Source organism: Neolamprologus brichardi, chromosome 3, assembly GCF_056152115.1.
Source record: "Neolamprologus brichardi isolate AB-2024 chromosome 3, ASM5615211v1, whole genome shotgun sequence".
Taxonomy (NCBI): Eukaryota; Metazoa; Chordata; class Actinopteri; order Cichliformes; family Cichlidae; genus Neolamprologus; species Neolamprologus brichardi.
This window is the reverse complement of record NC_142106.1, coordinates 19,439,903-19,466,854: the sequence shown is the minus strand read 5'-3', so window position 1 is coordinate 19,466,854 and position 26,952 is coordinate 19,439,903. Positions and strand designations below refer to the sequence as shown.

General features: G+C 40.8%; 1 protein-coding gene across 1 annotated transcript in view; it reads right to left on the bottom strand.

Moving 5' to 3' along the window:
• The window catches only part of sh3gl2b (SH3 domain containing GRB2 like 2b, endophilin A1), a 48,212-nt gene extending 23,333 nt beyond the window's left edge, over positions 1-24,879 (bottom strand). The window contains exon 1 of the mRNA XM_006806061.3: positions 24,570-24,879. Coding sequence (XP_006806124.2) covers positions 24,570-24,614 — 45 coding nt within the window. The 5' untranslated portion in view covers positions 24,615-24,879. The remainder of the gene's footprint in view (positions 1-24,569) is intronic.
• Positions 24,880-26,952: the final 2,073 nt, after the last annotated feature.

Here is a 26,952-nt window from a genome sequence, read left to right as displayed (position 1 = left end):
AACACAAGCTACAGTTGGTCCAGTGGTCACATGAGGATGGCTCCAAAAGTGACTCAGTCCCCCTGACTCCAATGGTAAAACGTCCAAATTTATAGCCTGCTACAAAAACAGTCTTGGCCTCTATGGACAGTTTCCACCCTTCATTACAACTATGTAACTTAGCCATTTGAATTGTGCTAAAATTAACATTAGGGACTCTGCTGCTCTAGTTGACAGGTGTCCAAGTGCTCTTGGGTGGCTTCACTTACTCTAATGTACGTGGACCTCCGTGTTTGTGCTGTTGGTGCTTTGTGAACCATTTTGAATGGCGTTATCAGAGTAATAATATGCCTTGGTTTGAGTTACAGCCTGTTTTATGTTTTATTAATCTGCTGCAGAGCACCAAGTAAGATAAGATAAGATAACCAATATTAGTCTCACACATGAGAAATTTGTTTCGTCACAGCAGAAAGCGGACAGTGCAAAGTTACACAGCAAAAATGAGAAAAAACACTGGAACAGGATAAGATACTGTACAAAATTGTACAAAATAGAATAGAATAAAATAAAATACAAATGCTATATACAACTGAGTATAATACAACGATGTCAGAAAAGAGTATTGCGCTTAGTGTTATTGCTTAGTGTTATTGCTGCTACACATGTGTGGGTTTGTGTGTGTTTGGTCAGTTGAAGTCTTTGTTGTAGAGTCTGACAGCAGTGGGGAGGAAAGACCTGCAAAATCTCTCCATCCCACATCGTGGGTGCTGCAGCCTGCCACTGAAGGAGCTGCTCAGTGCTGTCAGAGTCTCCTGCATGGGGTGGGAGATATTGTCCAACAGGGATGACAGCTTAGCCACCATTCTCCTCTCACTCACCACCTCCACTGGGTCCAGATGGCAGCCTAGAACAATCCTGGCCATACGGATCAGCCTGTTAAGTTTCTTCCTGTCCCCAGCAGAGATGCTGCCACCCCAGTAGACCACACTGTAAACGATGGCTGAGGCCACCACAGAGTCATAGAAGGTCTTCAGGAGTGGGCCTTTCACTCCAAAAGACCCGAGTCTCCGCAGCAGGTACAGCCTGCTCTGCACTTTTCTGTAGAGGGCGTCTGAATTATGAGCCCAGGTAGCAGGTGTAGCGTCGGCATTATGGATGAGCTCCAGGGGTCGGTGCCCCCTAAGCTGAGTTCTACTTACATATCACTATAAGCCAAACTTCAGTCATATGATTTATACATTTGTTTGTAATTTTTTAGCTAATAGTAGCAGTGTTACAAATAAGGACACTGATTTTGGAGACTATGGGTCTGTGCTCTTGGGTCATCAGCTACTCCTTATAGGCTACAATATGTCTCTTTGGGACTACAAAAAGGTCATCATCAGCTCATGAGGCGTTTTTTTAAAAGCATGATCTCACCTTTAATTTCCAAAATAAATTATTCTGAGTGTACCGAGTGTTTATGGTTATTATGCATACTGTGGTTCCAGATAGGTTGTTTATGTTTGAATTTGTTGAGTAGGCTATAAAAGTGGCACCATTAATCTGTCCTCGTTTTGTTTATTTGCTTTTTTCCTCTGTGTGTTGCTCGTGTGCACTTTACAAATGCAGCTCATAAAGCAGCACTGCATACTTGTATGGTCACTACTGGCTCCAAAAACAAACACAATCCACCAGCCAAAATACAAATGCCAAAGCTCTGACATGTGTTAGGCAATGGTTGATGTGATGGTGGCTGTATTAATTTTTTATATAAAGCCTGCAGTCTGGGCTTGATTATATTTACAGTAGAAGCAACATTTTATTAACTGTTAAATAATGAAATGCAGTTATCAACTTCTAGGAGGAGGTTGGGGTGGATGGTGGGTATATAAAGCACAAAAAATGGATTCCAGAAAACTGTTTCATAAAGTGCATAAAATAAAATGTTTGGATAAAGTCCACACCATGGAGATGAAGATGCTGAGGTGGTGCCTGGGTGTCGGGGCCGCCTCAGCTCGACATCTTCTATCATCACTCGGTTACCTCTCGACCGATTTCTCAGGAAATGATGAAGAGTGGCGCCGATCACTGACAAGATGCGAGAGTCGAGTGTCTGATGGTACAGCCATGTTGGCCGTTGTGATGAGAACTCTGTCTCGGAAACAGCCCGACGATTAGACCCAGGTGGCAAAAGGCCACGAGGAAGACCACAAAAAGTGCTGGATGGACTAAATCAAAGATGATATGACTGTGACACTGTAAGTGGAGTGGAGAAGTGGAGGAAGGCGTGAAAAACAGTGGGCCCTCTATTAAGCGGACATGAACCACTAGGAAAGAAGAATTGTTCTGCAATCTCAGATAATCTGGTTGTAAACATATAAAACAACTGCAAATAAGCATTTTATTCAGTGTTATTATTTTAGACTTTTCCAGTGATTACAAAGGCTGCTTGACAGCTGAAGAGCACATAAAATGAATGCGGTTAAAAAATATATTTCCCCTACATTCACTCTAACGTTATGACTTTAGTCATATAGAAATATTAAAACAAGGGATCATTCATAGCTACTACAGAGCTCATAAAAATGATGTCACATTACACCCACAGCCTCAGTCGTGGTGGAAAGTGTGAAAGAAAAAAGGTGAGAAACAAGATGAAACAGCGAGAACTGAGACATTCAGGCGGACAAAGAGACATCAAAGATCCGCCGGACTTATTAAAAGAAATCGAATTTGAAAGAACAACCAGAGATAAACTTCAAGGAAAGACGAGTATCTTAGACCTACTGGACCCAATACCACATTCATTTATACTAACACCAGACAGCGGCTTCTTCATCCTGTCAGCATGCACAAGTCACGATTCACAGGCTGTACAATGAATACTAATATACTCCTTTCACACCAATCACACTAACAGATGTCTTCCAATAAGCAACACAGCCCTGGGCTAAATAAATACAGCAGGTTTTGGTCGTCTGTGGTGTTTCAGAGCAAAGTATTTTATGATCCTAAAGTCCTTCTTTTACACAATTTTATATTTTCTTCCATACCTACAGCTACTTTAATGCCACTGTTGTACAAATATTTAGGTCAGACAGGTAGACGCACACAGTAAAACCTTCCATGAAACTTTCAATAAGCCACCAACCAAATTCTGTGCAAATTTCTGGGGACCTCCGAATGAGAAAGCCTTCATCATTGGCAACAGATCAGTCGGGAGTAAGGGAAAGGGATGGCTTACAAAGCAGCTTGCACCACACAGCAAATCCTAAACCTTATGTAATTGTTCAAAAACTGTCATATTTTCCAAAATAATTACTCCTAAATTATGAGGACAGAGCGGAAATGGAGATTGACAGATGGATTGATGTAACAGTGGCAGTGCTGCGGATTCTGCATTGATCCTGTGCCGAAGAGATGGTTGAGTGTGAAAGGGAAGCTGTCCATTTACAGGTCGATCGACTTTCTGACCCTCACCTGTGTCAACAAACTGTGGGCAGTGACAGAAAGAATGAGAGCGTGGAAACCAGCAGCAGAATCGAGCTTCTTCTAAGGCGTGCCTGGACTCAGCCTTACAGATATGGCGAGGAGCTTGGCAGTAGTTCCAAGCCCCATCTCTTTCAAATAAAAGGATGACTAAGACACAGTGCCCTCCATAATGTTGGAACAGATAAAACCATGGAAACAATTTCGTCATCATGCACTTGAGTTGTTTTTTGTTGAACTTAAGAAGATGTTTTTTCTGCTTCTCTTCCACTGACGTCTCTTTGGGCCTCACATTTAACAATGACATTAAAATTACAGTGAAAAGCTGTTAAACACAAAAATTCAACACTGAACCAACTTTGGATGTTATGTCTGCTTCATTTGTCATTAAACAACAAAGGAGCGAGCCTCACCTGACCGTTAAACTGCTTTCAGTTAATCGTCTGATTAAGAAAATGAAACGTGTATAAAATGGCTGGTTTATTCTAAATTTTAAATCCTTGGAATTAAAGAAATTATTTGACTTTAGGAAATACACTGAAGTCAGGAACGCTATAGTGAAAAGAAGGCTGTTATTTCTATATGCACTAATTTATATTTAAGTTGAAAACAGCATGAAAGGAGACGCTGGAGTGGAGTGGTGATATACACATACATATACATATATTTTAGGGGTGCAACGATACACAAAATTCACGGTTCGATATTTTTTTGATACAAAAATGTTCATGCCTTTTTAATTTGTCATTTATTAAAATTATAAATATATATTTTAACTCAAAAGTACAGTTTTTAAATTTAATGTTGCTGAAACAACAAAGTAATAAAAAAAATCTGATTGAGAAATTGCTCATCTTTGGAAAAGAGAGTTTATTACAGAGAAATGGCTCTTTCCAAAATAAAAGCTATACTATACGCTTCTTCTGGGCTATATTCTCAGCAGCATATTAAACATATCAGGTCCCCATAAGGAGAATCATGTGCTAACGGCTGTCTAAATGACTCGGGTAAAGTTTGTAGCGTGCGTGCTTGTTGTTTTTGTCTGCTTCCACTTGTCTTTGCACTAGGATGATGTCGGCGTAAATGTGCAGTCATATTTGTTGTGTTCCCACTAGTGCTGTCAGCGTTAATCTCGTTGAAATGACGTTAACACTACAACACGGCAAATCTCCGTTAACGAGCTACCGCGGATCGCCCCGTGCGTGGGGCTGGACGGCGTCAACACGCTGTGCTAACGCAGTAGTTCCCACCAATGTAATTGAGCATTGCGTGGCACATCCGACATACTGTTTACTTTTACCATGACGCACTTACCTTCAGGGTCATACTTCACATGAAAACCAAAATAGTTCTAAACGCCAGATCTGAATGAGGGTGGGGGTTCAATTTGCCATGTTGCAAAGAGCTTAACTTCTGTCTCGCTAGCTTGCCCTGTGCTCAGTGAATCTGCGCTCGACAGTGCAGCCTAGGCGGATAAGTCGAACGCAGATCCACTGAGTTCTCAACACAGACAGCATCGTCAGAAGAAAAGTTGATAAAATAAATTAAAAATTTTGTATTGTTCGATACATATGCGTACCGAACCGAAAGCACTGTATCGAACGGTTCAATATCGAACGGAGTATTGTTGCACCCCTAATATATTTATATGTATGTATATATCACTGTTGTTGATTCTCTGCCATTCTATCCATTTCCGTGTATTTCCCCTCTGACCTTTTGTGTTTACCAGAAATATATTTCAGGAATTATCTGCACGGCTCAGCCTGCATTTGACTAGCTAGCCGTCCAGCACACGGCTCTGACTCGACGTTATTCAGAATATGAGAGGGCTTTTTGTGCTCGAGCCCTGCAGGGCTGCCCTGTTGTTGCTTTTCAGAGAGCTGCTCAGGATTGATGGGGCAATAACAAAGCCAAGCAGAAGGACCCGTACTGCAACAGAAGGTGGCCTTAATACAGAGCGTTACTCTGAATTGGGTTTTTGGGAGTTGGAAATATGAGAGAGAAAGCTTTCAAAAGAAAGAGAGGGAAGTAAAGCAGAGATTGATGGTGACACATTAGTATGCATGAGCGCTCAGGAGGATGTGGAGTATGACTTTGTAATGTGACAGCAAACAAACACAGAGGGATGAACAAGAAGCATCCAAAGGAAAGAGAATGAGCTATCGGATATAATCGGTTCATCCACTGCACTTAACTGCAAAACGGTGTCTTCAAACTTTTGAAGTATATAAAATGGTCTTTGTCCAATTTTGAGTTTGACCAATCAAACTTTTTATAAGATGATGGATGATAATGACAGTTGGCAGTAACTTTAACCTTTTTCTGATGATGGCAGTGTTATCTATGTTACAGTGCTAAAACTCAGACACAGTGATAAAGAAATGTGTCGAACTGTCACAGCAATATGGCGGCGCAGCACCTGGGCAAAAGGTTTAGTGAAGTGCAGCATTTTCTTTGATAAGTGGACCTGTCCCCCTCAGCAAACCAGCTTTATACAGCAGGAGAGAGACGGGTGGGGTACGCTACAAAAATGAGCATTTGTTGGCCAAAAGCAAAAACCACAGAAGTAAAACACACAAGCCGGCAAAGACAAGAATGAAGACAGAGAGCTAACTTCACCTGTACATCTGTACCTCTTCAAAGCCAACTAACCTGTCAGCTGGACACAGCTAGAAGCAACTGCAAGACCCACAGAGATCAAGTGCACTCAGTTCAAAATGATTAATCTACAGAAAGACATAAGAAGTTTTACCTTATTTTAGGTGTCAAACATGTGGCCTGAAGGGTTAGGCCCAGCAGAGGGTTTGCAATGCCTGAAAAACCGCAGTGAAGTCAGTGAATTATTCCAGTTTTATATAAATTATAATGATTCCAGGAATGATGTCGTGCCTGTAAAACAGGGGGGTGCAAATGGTTTGTTACAAGGACTCTGAAGGCTTCCCTTCCCATCTCTGCCCAGCTTCCAAAAGGACAACTGGCCTCATGTATTTATTATTTATCACACTGGACTGTAACAAGCAGAGCAGTGGAGTATTGTGCAATAACCACAATCACAGGACTGTGGTTATTGATTACCGGGGACTGAATTTTTTAGCAGCAGTTTCCTGAAATGTGTCACTCAGGAAAAATTCCAACCTCTGCACTCTGAAGAGGTTAAAAGCTGAAGCAGCCTTATATAAGTGGGAAAAAAAATAAACTGGCAAGGTTGTAACTCTTCTGCTGAGCATTGATTTTCCTGCTTGAGAGGATGAATAGTCTGCAATCACTGCGACCAGTTGTTTTTGCAGCTGCACACAAACACACACACAGAAGCACAGATGCACGCTTCGATCACTCTGATATATTTAGAGCCGAGCGTGCCGTCCCTGTCAGAATTGCTAGTGTGTCATCATGTCAGCGGGGCTGGTAAGCAGGGCGTTTATTTTGAAAGAGGGAACCTTGGGTCGGAGCACCGGGAGAAAAATAAAAAGAAAAAAATCAGCATGCACACCTAGCCTTCTTGTTTAAAAAAACAAACAAAAAAACCAAAAAAACAAGTTTGGTGGCAGAAGGCTGACCTTGAACAAAAGTTGGTAAACAATTCAAAAGGCAGCACAAAAAATAAATATCTATGACATGAATTTAAAGGCTTTTAATGTGAGTAAACATGGCAGCTTGAACAAAATCCACCCATCCACTTAGTCAGTCATGTAACTGATGCTACTCAGTGGAAATTTAACACTGGATTATGGGACTGAACCATCTTCAGTCATGCTTGGTGAGACTGGTAGTGTTTGCACATTAGATTAAACAGACAGTTTAAGGCTATAATTTATAACAAATCAATGATGTTTACATTATATTTTACATTAAATGACAGTTTTTAAGAAAATACATTCACACTCCATTTGTATTATGATTAAATGAGCAATTGAGCAGGCTCTAATGGTCCTCCTACTCTCAGTTATTATGCTAATCCTGGCCCTAATTACCAGACTTCACCTCAGTGCTTAAAATAGAAACACAAGTTTTTTGCTTCATCATAGCTAAGTAATTGCTAATTGTACAATGTGGTGGCCATACCATAATGCCAGTATTCCCCTGTAACCCACTGGGCACAAACAAAGACTGTATAAAAAAGGTGGACACGGCTTTAGCATCAAACCTGCATTCTTCCTAACAGTCAGCAGGAAGCGACTTCTCTGGTTGCAAAGGGACGTTTGATTTTATAAAAACACAATATTGGTGGCCATTACTTTAAAAAGTTAATTCACAAATTCACCCCTTTTCATGGTCATGATAAAGAGGGGTCTGCATATCATACAGCACATAGCTAACCTCCAAAAAACCTCCAACAATGATGAGGGGATTAGGGCACGTGAGGAGGTGATGCTAGCAGCTGATAATGTGTCACCCAAACAAAAACAAATGGCTCAAATGAGCATCGCTGGAGCACAAAGGGTGGATGGAAACTATGATCTGCCGCCCATCCCTGAGTCTGGTTCTGTTGAAGGTTTCTTCCTGTTAAAAGGGAGTTTTTCCTTCCCACTGTCGCCAAAGTGCTTGCTTGGGTTTTTCTCTGTGTGTTGTACAGTCTACATTACAATATAAAGTGCCTTGAGATGACCGTTGTTGTGATTTGGCGCGTATAAATAAAATTGAATTGAATTGATACATAATGGAACTATAAGCAGCTGGAAATACATAAAACAACACCCCACGTGGCACTGTAACACTTGTGTGCAGCATCTCATCAGTTCAAAGGTTAAGTTACTTCAGCTATTGTTAAAATATTACTCAGTAATTTTATACTTTAACATTTCCAGAGAAAAGCACCAGTGAGGTGACTTTTATGCTTAGGTTAGACTTATGCTGTGTCACTACTATTGCACTGTAATGGCGCTGCAGCCGGCGCGTTGTTTCAATCGATTCACAATTTTAAATTAGACAGTATGTCATTAATAGGGATGGGTATCGTTTAGGTTTTATCCGATACCAGTACCAAACCGGTACTTTTGAAACGGTGCTGGTGCTTAAACGGTGCTCGAACCGGTGCTTAAAGAATGAAGAACACAAACTTTGTCCAAAAACTTCTCATGTTTAACTGTTTCCCACTTTTTCTTTGGTCATTTTAGCTTTTTTGGCCAGGGTGAAGGGAGTATCTGCCATCAAACAAGAAGACAGCCGCATGTAGCTATGATAATGTTTGCTAGTTCACCTTACATGCATTAATGTAATAACGTGGTTAGCCTACTCAACGTAAATTACACACGAACAACATTAAGCTACTCACGCAGAGAAGAACGGCTGCTGCTGCCATCATCATCCGTCATCATTTCTGCTACACTGGCAGGGCTAGGGGCCAGGACTCTACTCTTCGGGTTTTTGGGGGATTTTGCTAACTCCGGGACCGATAACAGACACCACACCTGCAGTAGATGTGCTCGGTGTGAGGTCTCGCAGCAAGCTATGAAATACGGTGAATTTCTTGGCTTTTAAAAAAACACTATGCATCGCCAGGTGTTTCATCAGATTCGAGGTGTTACCTCCTTTGCACAGTATCAGCTTAAAGCACTTGTTGCAGGCTGCTGAGTTTGCATCTTCTGCTGTGAAGTACAGCCAGACTTTTGACCGCTTCGCCTTGGGCATTTTTAATCTGTAGCTCTGCTCTAAAAGAACGTACGTACCTGGACCCGCCTACTATCCTCGGAAAGGTAAAATGATTGGCTAGAATCCAAAGTGTATGACATCTCAGGAAAAAAAAAGCACCGAAATAAAGCACCGAAATGTGCGCTGCTTTTCGGTCTGGTTACTACCGTTTATGTCAGAACCGGTGCCATCATGGCACCGGATACCGGTACCCATCCCTAGACGTTAATAGCAGTGGCTCACTGAAAGAGGAGAATGGAAACTTTCCTTCATTTTATTTGCACTAATAAATTCAGCTCCGTCGCAGCTGCGAGCATTGTTCATTGTTTTCTTCCACATCATTAATATCAGTGTTTCCTAGAAATATTGTGATATAATTTCAAGGCCAGATTGCCCACTCCTATTGTAGATGATGGACTTTATAGTGATACTTTTTTCAAAATAAATCCCTCCAGTTCCTCTTTGGATGTTTTAAGATTCTTTAAAGTGATGAGATTTTCAAAATAAGAGGCCCCAAACCAAGTTGGTCCATTTTAGTTACACAGTAACTATTATCGGCTATCTACCTTAGCCACATATGTTTAAATTAATAAATATACTACATATACAGCATTTATATTGATACATATATAGCAGGCCAGCAATGATCTCACCAGTTTCTAAAGAAAGAGTTAAAAGTGCGTTCCTTAAGCTGTTGTAGATAACTGAGCTGCATATTTAAAATGTGGACGGTGACCTGTTCAGCCTGCTCTTTTATTTTCTTATTTTAGTGTAGCTAAAGCAACATGTTACTTCTACTTCTAGTAATTAGATTATTCAGATGTGATAGTTTTTGTCCTATTTGTGCTTTTTAAAAATATGTCTTACTTTCCCAATCTGTAATTAAATGGTCAATGCTATTCTGAAAATGTATGCTAGGTGGGGAAAAAAAGCTATCAAATACATAAATCAGAGTGATGGTATTCAAATGAACTGTTATTTTTAATTCATTTAACCTATACTTGACCTGATGGTTAAATTGCAGGCATCAAATAAAGTAAATGTATTGGTGAGAAAAAGTGGTGTGATTGCTGTCAGCTGGTAATAATAAAAATAATAAACAAAGAAAAACTCACGATTAGATACAAAAACGGAAACAAAAACAAGGACGTGCTGATTTTTTGTGGATTCTGGAAGATTTTCACATTTCAGTTTAGAAGTTTTCAAAGTTTTTGTCATCATCTGTTAAACAGATGTTTAATCTGGAAGACTCTTAATCTGGATCTTAAATTACTCAAGTCTGATGAGTAATTTTAAAAAATTTAATACAAATGAGCAATTTAAAATCATGGAGGTCAAAATGACAGCACTCGTCTGTTTTCCACACTGTAATATACAGCATATTGATTACACCCACACAGCCTGAGGTTCATCTCAGCCAATGGGATTCATTCTGCCCCCAGCTGGAGCTTTGCCTCAGGCAGCAGAGCTTCTGTCTTCTTCCAGCTTTCATTGATTTTAGAATGAATTCCCTTACAGTGGCCGATGGCTGCACCCACATCATCAGCACGCAGTGAGGAGGTCAAAGGTCAAATTGATGAAGTGACTTGAAAACAAAAGGAAAGGACACGGAGACACGCGGGTCCTCTGCTCACGTGTGAAGCCCTCAGGGACAATCAATTATTGAGCGAGCCAACCAGAGCTCAGCCTGGCCTGTGTGTGTGTGTTTGCATCAAGCCTGCCTTCACTTCACACGTGTGTGGTTGCCAGGACAACACGTCCCTCGAAGAGAGAGAGAAGCATGTTTGATCAGGAAGCAACAGAGAAGCAGAGACAGACTGATTAACATCCTTTTTATCCTCAATCTTTGTTCAAATTCACATCTTTATGTCTTTTTAAATCTGATTATTGACACATTATTTTCTATTTCCTCATTTTTTTGAGTGTCCTGTCACCATAATTTGAATTTAAGAGAGACAAACTGTGCTCCCATCTGCTCCCACTTAATAGCAGCTTCTTCAATCTGCTCCATCAATCCTCTTCAACTCTTTCTCTCTAATTATCTTCAGTGTGCTTCCTGTGTCTTTCTCTTCTTCTATCATTCATCATCAAATACAAGTCTAGGGTCAACACAAACAGAGGCTGCAAGCTGAAAGAAAAATGTGGAAAGAGAACAACCACGCAGTGAAATACAAGATGAATTCACTATGTTTCCACAGCAAATAAATACCTCATTGTGAACTTTTATCAACATAACCGGGATGATCAGAGATCATTCTGAACCTCAGCCTTTAAGGAAACAGAACATCCTCAAAGAAACTTGAAGCACCCATTCATTTCCTTTACTCTTGATGCAGAGCAGGGCTGTGGGTTCAGAATATAGTGAATACAAGTGTAACAGCCTGCAAACCTAATCTCAGGACCATTATTTCTAAATTAACTCATCGAGTGTTTCATAACAATCTCACAAAAGACTTACTTTGCCACATTAACAGTTCAAATCTCTCAAATATTGCATTTAGATTTATCGCAGATTTACGCAGAACTTACTCAATCTTAAGTATTACTACTACTAACAATAATAATATAGTAACATAACTGCAAGGTACACGCAGGCACACACACAAGAAATATTTCAATACTTCCTTAGGTAGAGCAAACTATGAAAGATGACTATTTTTAGGCTCTTTGAGGAAATGCTTTGCTTCTGGTGCTAATCAAATACGGTTGCTAAGCAAGGCACCCACTGTTTCCAACTGCTGAGATACTTTCTCTGGTACAACCAGACAGACAAACTTGACACATAGGCACATGTAACTGTGTTATCCTGTTCATTTAACACTGTCTATTACTGTTACAGATGGGCAGGACTGATAACATTTACTGCACCTGATATCTTTTGATATGAAAATTTGGAAAACAACACTGAGGGCAGCATATAGACATAATGACTCTAAACCAGCGGTCCCCAACCTTTTTTGCGCCACGGAGCGGTTTATGCCCGACAATATTTTCATGGACCGGCCTTTAAGGTGTCACGGATAAATACAACAAAATAAAACTAGTACCGGTACTGAAAAAAAGAAGATTTATTCATAACACACGTGAAAAGACCCAGGAAAACTGAGTAAACGATAAAAACGATAACAAAATAACGCTGAATCTGTGATAAAAACCCTGAAAACCATACATTTCACACCTGAGCCTCAACTCTCGCAGCCTGGCACCAAACGACTCACGGACCGGTACCGGTCCGAGGCCCGGGGGTTGGGGACCGCTGGTCTAAACAATAACACTTAGTTAGATACTCAGCAGTATTGATACTAGTAGTGCCATATTCACCTCATTCAGCTGATGCACAACTGGCAGGTGCACAGCCCCTCCCCTCACTACATTCAACACATTTAACATTTTCATTTTACACAGCTATCATCAACATTAACCTGACCCATGATCACATGTTAATGTTAGCCACTTAAAATGATCAGAAAACAGAATTTTATTTATATAGCACATTTAATTTCATGTAAACTCAGTGTGCTAAACATAAAAGATAAAAACAACTGATGTGGGTAAATTGACTGATTCTTATATAGCGCTTTTCTACTCTCTTGGAGTACTCAAAGTGGTCTATACAACATGCCACATTCACCTTATCACACAAGCACTTTCTTTCTATGCTTAGTGCTTCCTAACTACATACACACATTCATACTCGGAGAGCAACTTGGCGTTAGTATTTCCAAGGATACTTGACATGCAGACTGGAGGAGCCAGGAATAGAACCACTAACCTTCTGATAAGTAGGGGACCTGCTCTACCCCCGCATAGCTTATAACACTAAAAAAAAATAAATCCACAAATCAATGAAATGCACATGTGCACACACACTCTGTTATTAAGTGTGCAACTGTGAGAATAAAAAGGTTCTGAGTCTGTCAGTGGGCAGCTTGTTCCCAAGAACAGGACCACAGTAATTGAAAGCACTTTGAACACACTTAGATCCAACTCTATTAAAACAGTTCACAGACCTGCACCTGATGACCTGCAAAATCTAATCAGGTTATAGAAACTGAAGAAGTCAGAAATGTACTGAGGGACCAAACCACTGAGAGCTTTAGAATACAATAGCATATAAAAGAATAGCTTCATATAAATAGTTAGACAACAGGAATGAATAACAAAAAAGAGGAAGACACACATTAAAAGGACAAGTTACAAAGTGCCTAAATGTAGTGCAAAGGACCTGGGCCAAGTATAGAGTCTGTGTGGTAGTGGTCTGAGTGACTGTGGGTGGGCAGGAGTGGGGTGTGGGGGGATAGTGTTTGTTTACAGTCCGAATGGCCCAGAGGAAGAAGCTGTTTGTGAGTCTGGAGGTGTGGGACCTGACTGACCTGAGGCACTGTCCGGAGGGCAGCGTGTCAAATATGCAGTGGGCAGAGGGCAGGGGTCACCTGTGATGGTGCTGGTTTTCCTGAGACAGGAGGATCTGTGATGGCCTCCAGGGTTGGCATAGGGCAGCCAGTGATTCTTTGGACAGTGTTAATTACCCTCTGCACAGCCTTCCTGTTCTCAGCTGTGGCCCCTGCGTACCAAACACAAGGCAGTAGGAGAGCATGCTCTCCACTGTGGAGCGGTAGAAGGCCAGCAGCAGCTTCCAGTTCAGGTTATTCTTCCTCAGGACACGAAGGAAGCGCTGCTGCTGGGCCTTCTTTACCAGGACATTGGTGCTGTGGGTCCAGGTGAGATCAGTGAAGATGAGGCAGAGAATCTATTATGAAATACTAAATTGATTTAAAGGTAGTACTGAACTGAAGGTCAAACTGAAAGTCAAATTTCCATGTATGGGTAAGGACGACTGTATTCCGAATTACCTGTATGTATCAATACTGCTGCTAATAAGGATGTAATATGATAGTAGTTTATTATCAAGCCTATGCGGAACATGTTTCAACTGAAGAGCTCAAGGAAAGAAACAGTGGCTAAACCAAAGAAACATGGCAGAAAACAAAAAGGGGAGATGAAAAGATTACCTTTGAAGAAGCAGGTGGATTCACTGCCACAAAGGAGTGAGGGAGCCTTTCATTACCTTTCATTACCTTCGTATTTTCATTTATATAAATTCCTGTCAAATTAAAGTCAACAAAGCCTATAACATTCTGTGGTCATGTTTCATATCGAAGGTTTACCTGTTGTAATTTTCATTCCTTAATCATCAACTATCAATCCCCGTGTCCCTTCACATTAAAAGTCTTCCAGAAATGACATCTCGGCAAAATTAAAGGGAAATAAAGCTGTCGATTCACAGGTTGATCTACGTTCCTACCATCACTTATGGTCACGAGCTCTGGCTAATCACTGAAAGAGTGAGAGTGCAGATGCAAGAGGCAGAAATGAGTTTCCTCTGAAGAGTGGCTGGGCACTCCCTTTGATAAGATTGTAGTTTGGCTATCAGGAGGCCACTTGTTTTGCGAATTATTGTAAATAGCAAAAATAAACAAATGAAGATAAGTGCACAATTGGAGCTAATGCAATGAAATCTCTATCTTATGTGTACTGTAATGGGTAAATTTGAATAACAATTAAGTATGCTTGTATCTAAAACATGCAAAATTACAACTAAAATGGGAATTTGTGCATCATTGAGTGGCTTATAATGGCTATAACCATTAAAATCTGTAAAGTAGAAATAACGGGAGACACCTGTTAAATAAAACAACAAAATATTACTTTAAAATGCCACATTTCAAACAATTGGGAATACTAAATGAATAAAGGCAAATTCAGTGAAGGATAAGTTACAAATCAGGGATGAAGATTTAAAACGTATGAAATTATTAAATGAAAGGCCTGTTTATGATCTACTTCCTCTTTGATCTTTTGTTTATTGTTCTTCCTCTTTTGTAGGTCTTTCTTTGACGTTTGTACAGCTGGATATCGATCTCTGTCCTCTCTCTCCCTCTCATGTTTTATTCACCCGTTTAGACCGAGGTGTCCCATTTCCTGCTTGGAGGCCATCTTGGTTGGTGGCACTGCGACTTGGCAGTTGGCTTCACACTGCCATTGCTTGCTTAGCTCAGCTCTGATTTTTCTTTTCCCATCTGTTAAAGCACACACACACGCTGGGATGTGTCCCAGATTCACGTCTCAGCAGGCAAAAAGTTCAAATCAAGTTTTAATGTTCCCAATTCCTGCATGTGATTGGCTCACACAACCCATGAGGAAGGAGTGGAAAACACAAAGCTTTTTTTTTTATGCTCTCCATTTGAAAAACGTTCTGCTTGCAAGGTTTCTGCCACAGATAAGACGAGCCGGTCAAATGAGGTGAGCAGATTGTTGTTAAAGCTGTCGCAACACATGACTCATCTGTTGAGCTCTGCCTAATTCACTTTGCTCTACAATCTCACCTCAATTATAGCTAAAAATTTATATGTTAACCTTTTAATCTAATTTTTGCCTGGAGCCTATCCCATCCGTTGTAATCTGTTATATACAGATTTAGAATCACAAGCTAGCCTCACGTGCATGGACTGTGGTTGGAAGCTGGAGTATCAGACAAGAATCCATGCAGGCACAGGGAGAACCTAAAACCTCCATCCTGGATTTGAACCCTTGACCTACTTGTTGTGAGGCAACAAGATCCACAACACCAACGCTGGATTACCAAAACCTGCAGTTTCTTCTAACAGCTACTTGACAATGGCTCCAAAAGTGAGTCAATACCAGTTGACTCCTGTTAGAGCAGAAATAAATGTGTTTACAACCTCATACAGTTTTACTCTCTTAAGCTAGTTTTGCTCTCTGTCTGACATAAACCATGGCTGTGAACTAGATCATGTTTAATAACAAATGAATGGAGGATGTTTATAATGCACACATGGTTTTTTTTATATATCAACCCCTGCAGTTAATTATGCTAATCAGTTTCAGTGAGTTAAATTCTGGCATTTTATTAGTATTTTTTTTTTTTTTTTAGATATCTGTGTCTATGGTGAATAACTAATATTTCTGGGTGTGCCTCTAGTGGCCAGTGGATGAATTACATATTTTGTCCTTTATTTTTCTTACACAACATTAACTTGACATTCCTGAAATGAGACAGACGCTGAAAATAAACAAACACATAAGTCCTAATTTCATAATAATGTGCTACGTCTTTTAATTTTCTGAGTTCAGACTTTCCTCAGTGTGTTATTTCTCCTATTGAATTCGATTTTTCCAACCTGCTATTACTTAGTAAAGCAGCACATGGTATTGCCGCGCTGCTGCATGTAATCACGGGTTATTATCTCTCACCTCTGCAGCTCAGCATCTACCCTGTTGTTCAGACTCGGCTCTCTCTGCTTTGTGCTTGTGTGTTTGCACTCTGCCTGGTACAGCCATGAATAAACCATGGCCGTGAACAACATCACAGCAGTCAGAGTGTCGATGGTTAATCAGCACCAGAGAGATGACAAATCGGGTTTATAATTCAGTTTGCACACAGAGAGAAACTCATAGATACAGGCAGACAGACAGTCCCTCTTTTCTGGTTTCCAGAGTTACGGGTGTCTGACGTCTCGTGCTGCCTGCTGCCCCCTCACTTTCCAATAACGCCTACTGGTGATTCACAGATCTATTTCAGGCCTCGCTACCTGGCTGCTAGCCGTCGACATCTCACCTCAAAGATCCGTCGCCACCTCAAATCAAACGGGAAATTCATATGTGACAAGTCAAAGGTGTTTTTAAAGAAACACCTGTAGAATCTGGATTTATAACTGAGACAATACCTCACTCATACACTTAGCTTGTGATCCACCATACACAGCAACACAACATGACAAGTTCATTCATGATTTTAGTTTATTTTGACTCAGCCTGCTTCTGAAAATAGTCACCAAATGTCAATAAATCTGCCACCGAAATAGTCCCGAACAAGGATAATACTCAGCTTTATTCCAGAAATAAAACCGTATATTTACAAGTCATTATAAAAGATTTCCATGTTGTATAGAACAGAGAGTCCAATCTGAAATTACTGGCAGCTAAACTGATGCTTCTGCTCCTTTTCTATGTAGCAACACCAGATTTATCTTTTAAGTTTCCCTTTAATCCTCTGCTTCCATTTTTAATTGTTTGCCTCCTTTAAAATGTTTTAGGTTCATAGAATTGTTCTCCATCCAGAGTTTCATCAGCATTGTTCTTATTTAGCAGTTACTATCTCTGAGTTGTAACATCTGTGCACTACACTCATATTAAAGTACTAGCTTACACAGTCTCTTAATCTTGAATTTAGGTATTTTCCAGTCCCACTGCCACAGATGCCAGATGCCTTTCAACATTTATGAAAGAACAGGTTGTTCTTAAGCGCTCACCGAATTCAACTCTGGTACTGTAACAGGATGCCACAGTTGCAACCAGTCAGTCTGTGAAATTTCTTCCCTTAGATATACCACGCTCAACTCTAAATGGTGTTACAGTGGTCCTTCGCTATAATACAGTTCACCTTTCGTGGCCTTGCTGTTTCGCATTTTTGAAAGGTTTTTTGTGTGTGTGTGTGTGTGTGTGTGTGTTTATAGCCCATTGTGTTCTGCATCCTAATTGGTTGTAGACCACTGTCAATCAATCTCGTGCCGTGAATCCTGTACAGGACAGAATGCAAAATTTACAAATTTGACAAGCTGAATTACAAAATCTTTGATCTCTATCAGTGTGACTTGGAAGTGCTGTACTGTATGTTTGTAAGTTTTCACAAAAAGACACAACAATGTCGATGAAACATTTTGCATCATCAAAGCTAACCGCCGGTGCCTTTGGCTTCATTCTATCTCTGGACTTATTTTTCTACGAAGGTTTGAACTTTGAGAGTGTTTAAACAAGAGTGAAAAGTGTGAAAATGTTCGTGCCTGTCGGAGAAAAGTGTATAAAGTGTGTAGTGAGGGGTTTTACAGCCTTGAAACATCTATAATAATTGTAAAAAATAAAGTTGGCTACTTCGCGGATTTTACCTATCGCGGGTTATAGAACGTAACTCCAGTGATAAACGAGGGACAACTGAACTGCAAAACAGAAGTGTTTAGGAGCCACAGCAGCTCATTCACAAAGTGGCAGGTCATGTAAAGTTACAGAGCACAGTTGCTGAGTGCTGAGGAGCGTTATGTATAAAAGTCAACAACACTCTGCTGAGTCAGTGACTCTGGACTTCCAAACTTCCTTTGGCATTAAAATCAGCACAGAAGCTGTGCTCTGGGAGCTTCACTGTGCTGGTTTCTATGGCTGGAAGCCTGACATCGCCACACACAATGCCAAGCCCTGGATGGAGTTGTGGAAGGCATGCCACCGCTGTTCTCTGCAGCAGTGGAAATGAGGAGTCATGTTTCTTTATCCAGCAATCATCTGATGAGTCTGATGAATGTGTTTGGCCTTAAGGTTTAGTTCCAGTCAAAGGAAATCTTAATTCTTTAGCGTACCAAGACAAGATGGCCAATTCTAAGCTTCCGACTTTGTGGGAACAGTTTGGGGAAAAACCCTTTTCTGTTTCAGAGTGACTGTGACCAAGTGACACAGCAAGGTCCATAAAAGCATGGTTGGATGAGTTTGACGTGGAAGAACTTAAATGGTCCTCACAGAGTCCTGACCTTAACCCCATTGAACACCTCGGGGGGGCTGTGGCTCAGGAGGTAGAGCAGCTCATTTACTAATTGGAAGGTTGATGGTTTGCTGGCTGCACCATTCTGCTGGCCAGAGCATCCTTGGGCAAGATACTGAACCCAGACTGACTTCTGCTGTGTTCATTGGACTGTGAATGTTAGATAGCAAGCACTTTGATGTAGAAAAAAGTGCTTGTATGAATGTGTATGTGAATAGGAGAATAAAGTATGCTGAATGCTCAGGTAGAGTAGAAAACTATACAAGAACCAGCCCTTTCAGTTTTGGATGAACTAGAACGAACAATGAATGCTTTGGGAGATTGAGATCCAGGCGCTCGTATCCAACATCAGTGTCTGACCTTACAAATGCTCTTCTGGATAAGTGGGCACACTCCCAAATATTGTGGAAAGCTTGATGGGATGCCATAAGAGCTACTGTAAGTGTAATGTGTAGAATAGTTTTGTCCATACAGTGTATTTATACCCTCACAGAGAACCATGTATAAGAAGATCACTTTTTACTTTGCACACATCTTTACAGCCTGCTTAGACATCTGAAAGGTGAAAAACAGCCTTCGATGAGTATGACACGAGTACCAATCCAGAACCAGCCGAGCCAGCCGTTCGTCTCTTTTGGATAGACTGTGCCACATAAAAACAGAGCCCGACTGCCTTTGGTGCACCAGTTTCAGACTTAACGCTGTCCTCTGGAGCTGTCTGAACCTGCAGGACGCCCTCCGTCTCTGTTGCTGTACTTTTTATTTTTGCTTTTTGCTCTGCTGCAGTGACCCAGTTTCTCCCTGAGGGATCAATAAACATTATCTTCTCTCTTTATCAGCACCCGCAAACACGACGAATGTGTAGGAATTTGTCCCGATGACAGACGAGACGGAAAGCAAACATGGACAACATCGATCGGCTGTTTTTGTTCCTTGTTCTCTCTTCCTCCTATTTTATTTTTTACACTTTTTAAGGACATCAGTGAAGCCCTCGGGGTCAGATTACTGCATGAAAATGTCATATTAATAACATTTTCATTGATTTCGACTCTCTTTAAGAACAGTGGGTGGCCCAGACAAGCACAGACACACATTAATTTACCAAAGAAGAGCAAAGATAAGAGTAATTTGTGTGTCACGACTTTATTTCCTCTTCTTTCCTCTCTGGTAATCGTCTGTGATGTCTCCAATTTATGAACCTTAACAGCGCGTGACTATCCAAGTGTTTATAGCACCACTACCAGCTACAGCAGTAAAAGTGTCTTACAGTGACTCTCCGCAGACACTTAGCTGTTAATATTTCTTGCAAAATAATCAGAATAAGAGCTGTTTTAATAAGTATAGGAGCAGCAGGGGCATCAGCTGCATTAGTAAGAGCGGTAAAAGCAGCAGTAAGAGAGGAAGTCATTTTAATTTATAGACAAGTGAGAAGTTGTTTGACCACTTTGAGTAAGACTAGAAATGCACTGTGCAACTGTGGTCTTTCCCCAAGCACATATAAAAAAAATACTAATTGGTACTATGCATAGAAATTCTGCAACATTTTTCACAAAGTCCATTTTTGTAGTGTGCAACACTGTCAGTGGAGGTTAAAGACTGGCCTCTGAAAGGTACAAACCACAAGCATTCAATGAAAAGGGGAAGCGCTCCAGTGACAAGCACACGCTAAGCAATTTGTTGTTTCCCGAGGACACTTTGACTAGAGGAGCTGGGTTATTAAAACTCCGACCTTCCAGCTTCACCTCCTGAGCCTCAATCGACCCGTAAAACTGAAGGTACAACTGGATACTCGGGTTTGTTGATCTGCTCCTGCCGTCATCCTGCTGCGAGATCGCCAATAATCAATAACCAACCACTGTCCCTGAGGAGGGCTGTGGAGGAGGGTTAAGTGTACTTGTTAATTAAACTGTATTTTAAAGTCAAACCAGATTAAAAAACAAACCACACTTCCTTCGGTTTTCTCTATCTCTGGATCAATGAAGACACTCTACACACATTCATTCATTTCAAAGAGGAACCAGTACGAGCCGAGGTCTGCAGGGATTGTTTAAATGGACAGGTGTTGACATGGATGGTATCAAGGCACATTGAATCTGGAATCTTGAACTAAAATAATTAATCTAACAATTCTGAGAACAGGAAATGAACAGTTACTTGAGAGCTAATGGCCAATCAATCTGACCATCTTTGCTCCCCAAGATCTTTATCCCGCAACACAACTTTATAATTTGCTTTACTTTCACAGGGTCAAACGCTTTATTGCAAGGATTCTACAATAATACCGAGAAAACAGAGAAAAACCCAAACAATCACATCGGCCCCTTTGACCAAATGCTGTGGTGACAGTAGGAAAGAAAAACTCCCTTTTAACAGGAAGAACCCTCCAGCTGAACCAGGTGCAGGGTATAACAGCCGTGACTAGTTGGAGGTGAAGGGAAGAAGATTGGGCCCCAACCTTAAGCGTGGTGTAGTTATCAGCAAGCTTGGCAAGCTTATGAGGAAGCCCCACCAATAAATGAACACTAATAATAACTACAGATTAATAAAATACTAGAACTGATGGTGTGAACCACACAGTGGAGGAGATTTGTTATGTAATTCCATTAAAATGGCACCAACAGCACAGATATAGTGGAGAAGTCCACTTCTGCGATTTAATTAGTTCAGGTGAGCTAGCTGTCAATTAAGAGCCCCGCCCTGTTCTTCAGTTTCCAAATGTAGGAGCTGTGGAAGCACAGTTGTTATGAAAGTGAAACCATCCACAGGGGCTAACACGGTTTTTGTAACCAGGCTCTAGACATAGACACAGCCTCAAGTAGAGGCTTGTTGCTTGGGCTCTAGGGCTGCAGCTATCGTTTATTTTAGCAATCGAGTAATCTATTGATTATTCCATCAATTAATCAAGCAATCAGATGAAAAATATTTTGTCTTATTAATGAGCAATAGTAAATATTCAAGAGAGAAAAAAAACTGGTCTTTCAAAATGAACTGCTTATTGGTTTCCATTTTAGAAATTGCAATTTTTAAACGTTTAACTGCAACCAACATCTCAAATAACAAAATAACTAAACCCTTTGACTGTATTTACGCGCCATATTAAATTTTAATTTTTTTAAAGAAAACATTTTCTTAAATGGAAAAATATATAAAAAAAATCTCAAGTACAGTCAAAGGTCAAATCAAATATAATAAGATAAATAAACAATCTGAACTAAGGCATAAAAATGTACCTTTACTCTGTCTTTTTTTAAGGTTTTCTGACATTAATTGAATTTTATTTCAGTTTTATTTAGCGGCAAATCACAACAACAGTCACCTTGAGGCGACTTATATTGTAAAGTAGACCCTACAATAATACATACAGAAAAAAACCCAACAATCATATGAGCCCCTATTAGCAAGCACTTTGGCGAAAGTGGGAAGGTAAAACTCCCTTTTATTTGGAGGCAACTTTTTTGTGCTGCTGAAAAATGGTGTAGATGTTAATAATTAATAATAATTCAGTGTCCAACAGACAGTGTCCAATTTGATATTGTTTCACTTTCAATCTGAAAAATGTTACGAAAGCCTTGCAATTAATACACCCTATGCCCTTCTTAGACTCAACCCTGTTCGCTTCCATGTAAAACAGGACAGCTGCTGTCAGCCTTCAGCAAGCTGTCTAATTAAACCAGTGTGACTAAGTTAACAGTTTTGCATATTTTAATACAACTTCTGGAGGCTTACTGCTGATTTTTCTCAGCATAAAACAAACGGTGGTGGATGGAGGAGTAAAAAGTTTGTTGATCAGGTGATTTAATGAAGGACTGAAAATGTAAAAGGTGAGTGCCTGAACAGCGCTGATGTTTTGGATGTTTTCTTTCACTCGGCCTGAAATTTGGGGCACTGTGGCCTTGATGTAGTTTAACTTTTTAATCACACGCTACTCCTAAATACATATCTATTGCAGGTCTGTTTTTAAGTCTCAAATGTAGGTGAAACACTCTAGTTTACATAGTTTATTACATCAGGGTGCAACAGAGCCATCCGTTAAACTGAAGCAAAGAATTTGGATCAATAATTTATTTAATCAAATTACTTGATGAATAATTGCAGCCCTAACAAACTTCAATATAAGGAACCCGAGTCCCCCCCTCCTCCTGTCCCTTATTATTTTTCACACACATGACCATTCAGCTCAAAGTCCTGCCACTTTTCCATCTGCAGCCTCACAGAGCTGCCAGCATGACCGACATCACTCCACAGCCGACATGATGAGCGAGGAACCCTGTGGGGAGGAGGCCGGACAGACAGACGCTGGGTCATACAGATTCTTTCTGTCTGTCTGTTTGTGCTTCACTCTTTGTATTCATCTCACATTCAGATTCAACCACCAGAAAACAGGCTGAAAGGTTAAAGCGGTTCCCCCAAAACCTCCAAACAAAAACATGTCAGCAAGTGTTAAAAATAAATCCTAATCATTAATGAGACTGAAATCTGAGCCTGAGTTATGATTACGCTGTAATGATGGACAGATGATGGAGGGCGGTACGAGGTGGATGTGAAGGAAAGTGGAAAATGAAAAATGGAGGCATGATGATCGGAAAAAAAGAAAAAAAGATTAAACAGAGGGATCGATGGTGAAGAAATCTGGGAGCAGAGGATGAGTGTAGGAGGAAGAAAGAATAAAGGAAACATGGATTAAAATGATGATCAGAGGGTGGATGAGGGGATGTTAAAAGACAGAAAAATAGCACAAGGAGGGGGAGAAGTGAGAAGAGATGGATGGACGTCTCAAAGAACAGGAGGGTGAGGAAGAGTGGAGGAAAAGATGAAGGGAGATAGAGAGAAAATGATGAAGGGGGGACTGAAAAACAGATTTAAAAGTAAAAAGAGAAAGAAGAAAAAGAAGCAGAGGGGATGTTCAGGTGTCTAAAGCTAAAAGATGTTGGGTTGGTAATGGATGGATGAAAAGAAAAAGAAGCGTGTGGAGAAGGAGACAGGATGGGAAGATGGGAAAGATGGAGTGATAGAGGGATTGGAGCACGAAGAAAAAGATGGAGGTATAGGAAGGAAAACAGAGGGTGGATGGAGGGATGGATAAGAAAGAAGCAGAGGATGGAAGGCAACAGAGGAGAGATCAGGAGAAGGAGGTGATGCAAGAGGCACAGAGAGAAAAGGAGGGATGGGTGGAGATATGATGGTGTGAAAGATGGAAAAGATGATGGAAGGAGGACAAGAAGGAGAAAGATGAAGCAGCGTTATAGAGGAGGGATGATAACAATAACACGAAGAGGCGAAGAAAGTGTGGAGGAAGAAGGGAAGGATGAAGGAGAAGGAAGAGGATGATGAAGATGAAGGAAGGTTGTATTTTAGAGGTATATCGATTGTTTAAAAGGATGAAGGAAGACGATGGAGAGATGGCGGAAGAAGAAGAAGATGGAGGGATGTGAAGGAGGAAGGAGGGAATTCCCTGTTGCGTGGATCAACAGCCAATCAGCTGCACACACACACTTTCAGCTCACACAGTGTTACATAACATTACATGCAAACCTCTCAGTGTGTGTGTGTGTTTGAGGGGGGCATACCCCGCTTTTAATTCACACAAAACATCGCGAGAAATCTGAATATTTTACACACAAATCTCGTTTTTATCTGAGGAAAATAATCAGACACAAAAACAAATTTAAAAACATCTGAATGAGGTAAAATGTAGATTTTTAATACTAACTCGCAGCTTTTAACGGAATAAACGTGATTTCATTAAAGACTAAACGTGTTTTTGTTGATATGAGTGGATTTATGTGCAACCACAGGTCCACAGGTTTGTTTGTTTTTTTCCGCAGAGAAATGTACAGACACATGAAGGGAAACAGGAAGCGGGTCTCTCGCTTCTTCTTACCTGGGTGGCTTTATGGAACTGCTTCTTCAACCCCGCGACAGACATCACTTCAGCGGCGGAGGCAGCAACCACAGAGAGACGGTGTGTGAAATATTTATGTGAAAGCTGCACGCACAGCACGGAGCCTGGGACGGGAGCGAGGTGGAGCCCGAAGAGACGGCGGTAAATCCTCCGGTTCGCTTTAAAGTCGGTACTGTCCGCTTATTGTGGAGGAAAAGGTGGTGGAAACGCGAGCCGCTGATCGCCAAACCAAACCCAGCTGGATCTATTTTCAGTCAGAGAGAGAGAGAGGAGGAGAGGAGGAAGAGGAAGGGCAAAGATCCTCTAATGAGAAAATGGATCACACCAGCCTCTTCATGCTGGCACTAAAAACTCATTTCATATTTATGATCTTATTCTTTTGCCCTTTTGTCCACCAGTGATGTGATGTGTGATTGCTTATAAACCAGGATGTCCAGCTCTCAGTTTATGGCTCATGGGAAACTTTTTCCATTCAATCACATGCTTGATGAGACCAAAACTAAAAGCTGGACTTCAATGGGAAAACAAGCTTGTTTAGTTGGTGTTTAGTCAGAGCCCAGCATACAGCTCATGTGTTTGATTTGGCAGATGTGCACAGATGTGTCAGTGTGACATCATGAAGAGGTTTAGCAGTGAAGCAGACGAACGGAAGCTGGAGTTTTACGTTCATTAAATCCCCGCAGCTTCACAGGACCCAGAGGTGCCTCTCCAAAGTGAGACATTTACATAAGTTCACACTGTGGCGCAGCAGCTACAGCTACAGTTACTGCTGCATTATTCAGAGAGGATCACTGTAAGTCAGGATATCTGTTTCTCTACACCTAAGATAGGTGAGCTGTCACTCACAGTCACAGTTTGAATAAGAAATAATTTCTTACACATCGGCTGACTTGATGTGTTTTTATTTTAACAGTTTTTTCTTTTCTTTTCTTTTGTTTTTTGTTTGTTTTGTTTTTTTCTATCTATCTATCTATTTATCTATCTATCTTATTCAGCAACTATAAACATTTTTTCTGAGCCCCACAGGCAGCAGATTTTAAGATGATCTGAGGTGTTTTACTCTGTTTTGTTTTGTTTTGTTTTTTCTCCTCTCCTCTGGATTATTTAAAGGGCCAGTTCACCCAAATGTTTACACTGTCTGACAGCCCAATCAATTTCTTATAAATGAACCTGACTTGGCTGTGGGCATGGTGGGTAATTAATGCAGCCTCTCTACTTTATTTGAGCATTAGCACTGACGATTTAAGGTCCAGTGTGTCCTCTGCCAAAGGAGGTAATAAAGGGAGTTTGTTTCCTGAGTATTTAGAGAATATACTGCCACAGAGGTGCTTTGGGGACAGTTTAATGGGTTAGGAACCTTTCTAAGAAGAAATGAGTGTTTGACTGCAGCCAGAAACAAAGAAACACAGAACACATGGGGAAGACATAAAGACCTAGCAATACAAGAAAGAAGACATACCATCAAACAGTGACCAAAAGTCAAATATCAGACAGGAAACAAAACCACAGAAGTAATATTTGCTCTGAAGTTTTAATTATCTCTCCTGACAAACAACACTAATATCTGAGCAACAAAACAAAACAAAACAAAACACCATGGAGACTTACTGAACTCAGGGGAAAACAAAAAAGAAGCAGTTGTAAGAACTCAGAAAATGTTGCTGTGATCAAAAAGAGCTTTTGCAGATGTTTGATTAAGTTTCTGGAATCCCTGCACAAGTTAATCTCGCGTTCATGGTTTTGATTTCTGTCCTCGGAGCCTCCATCTTTCTTACGAAAACGATCTTCGGCGGGGAGGGGAGCCTCACGTTATTTGAGTGACGTCAGCACGTCGGCCTTCGCCACCTACGAGCGATCCCCGCGACGCCACCCTGAGCACGAGACACCCGCGCGGGCTCGTGCTGCTTGTTGGAGACGAATAATAATGATGTCACGATGCTCGCGCGACCTCAGTGCGCTGGCAGGATACGAAACTACATCTGGATGAGAATAGAGAAGAGGAGGAGGAGAGTTTGGGGTGTTTGCGTTTCAGCACCAAGGACAGCGCTTTAGGGGGTCCACTGGTGCGTTCAAACACTACTGGGAAATATCACATTTCATCAAAACAGGAGGGAAAATGATTTGAAAGCTGAAAGCTTGTGTTAAATGAGCTGTTAGCAGATAAACGCAGATTAAGGACAGCAATATGAAAACTTTTCGTGTGAAAAAAATGGTGATGTCTCACACATCTTTTCTTTTTAATTTCAGTAGCGACAGTGCACATTAGAATAGAAGGCATTTATTGTCACTATGCAGATGTACGATGAGATAGAGAGCATAAAGAGCATGTCTTACTCAGTGCAAACATGTTGGAGAAGAAGGG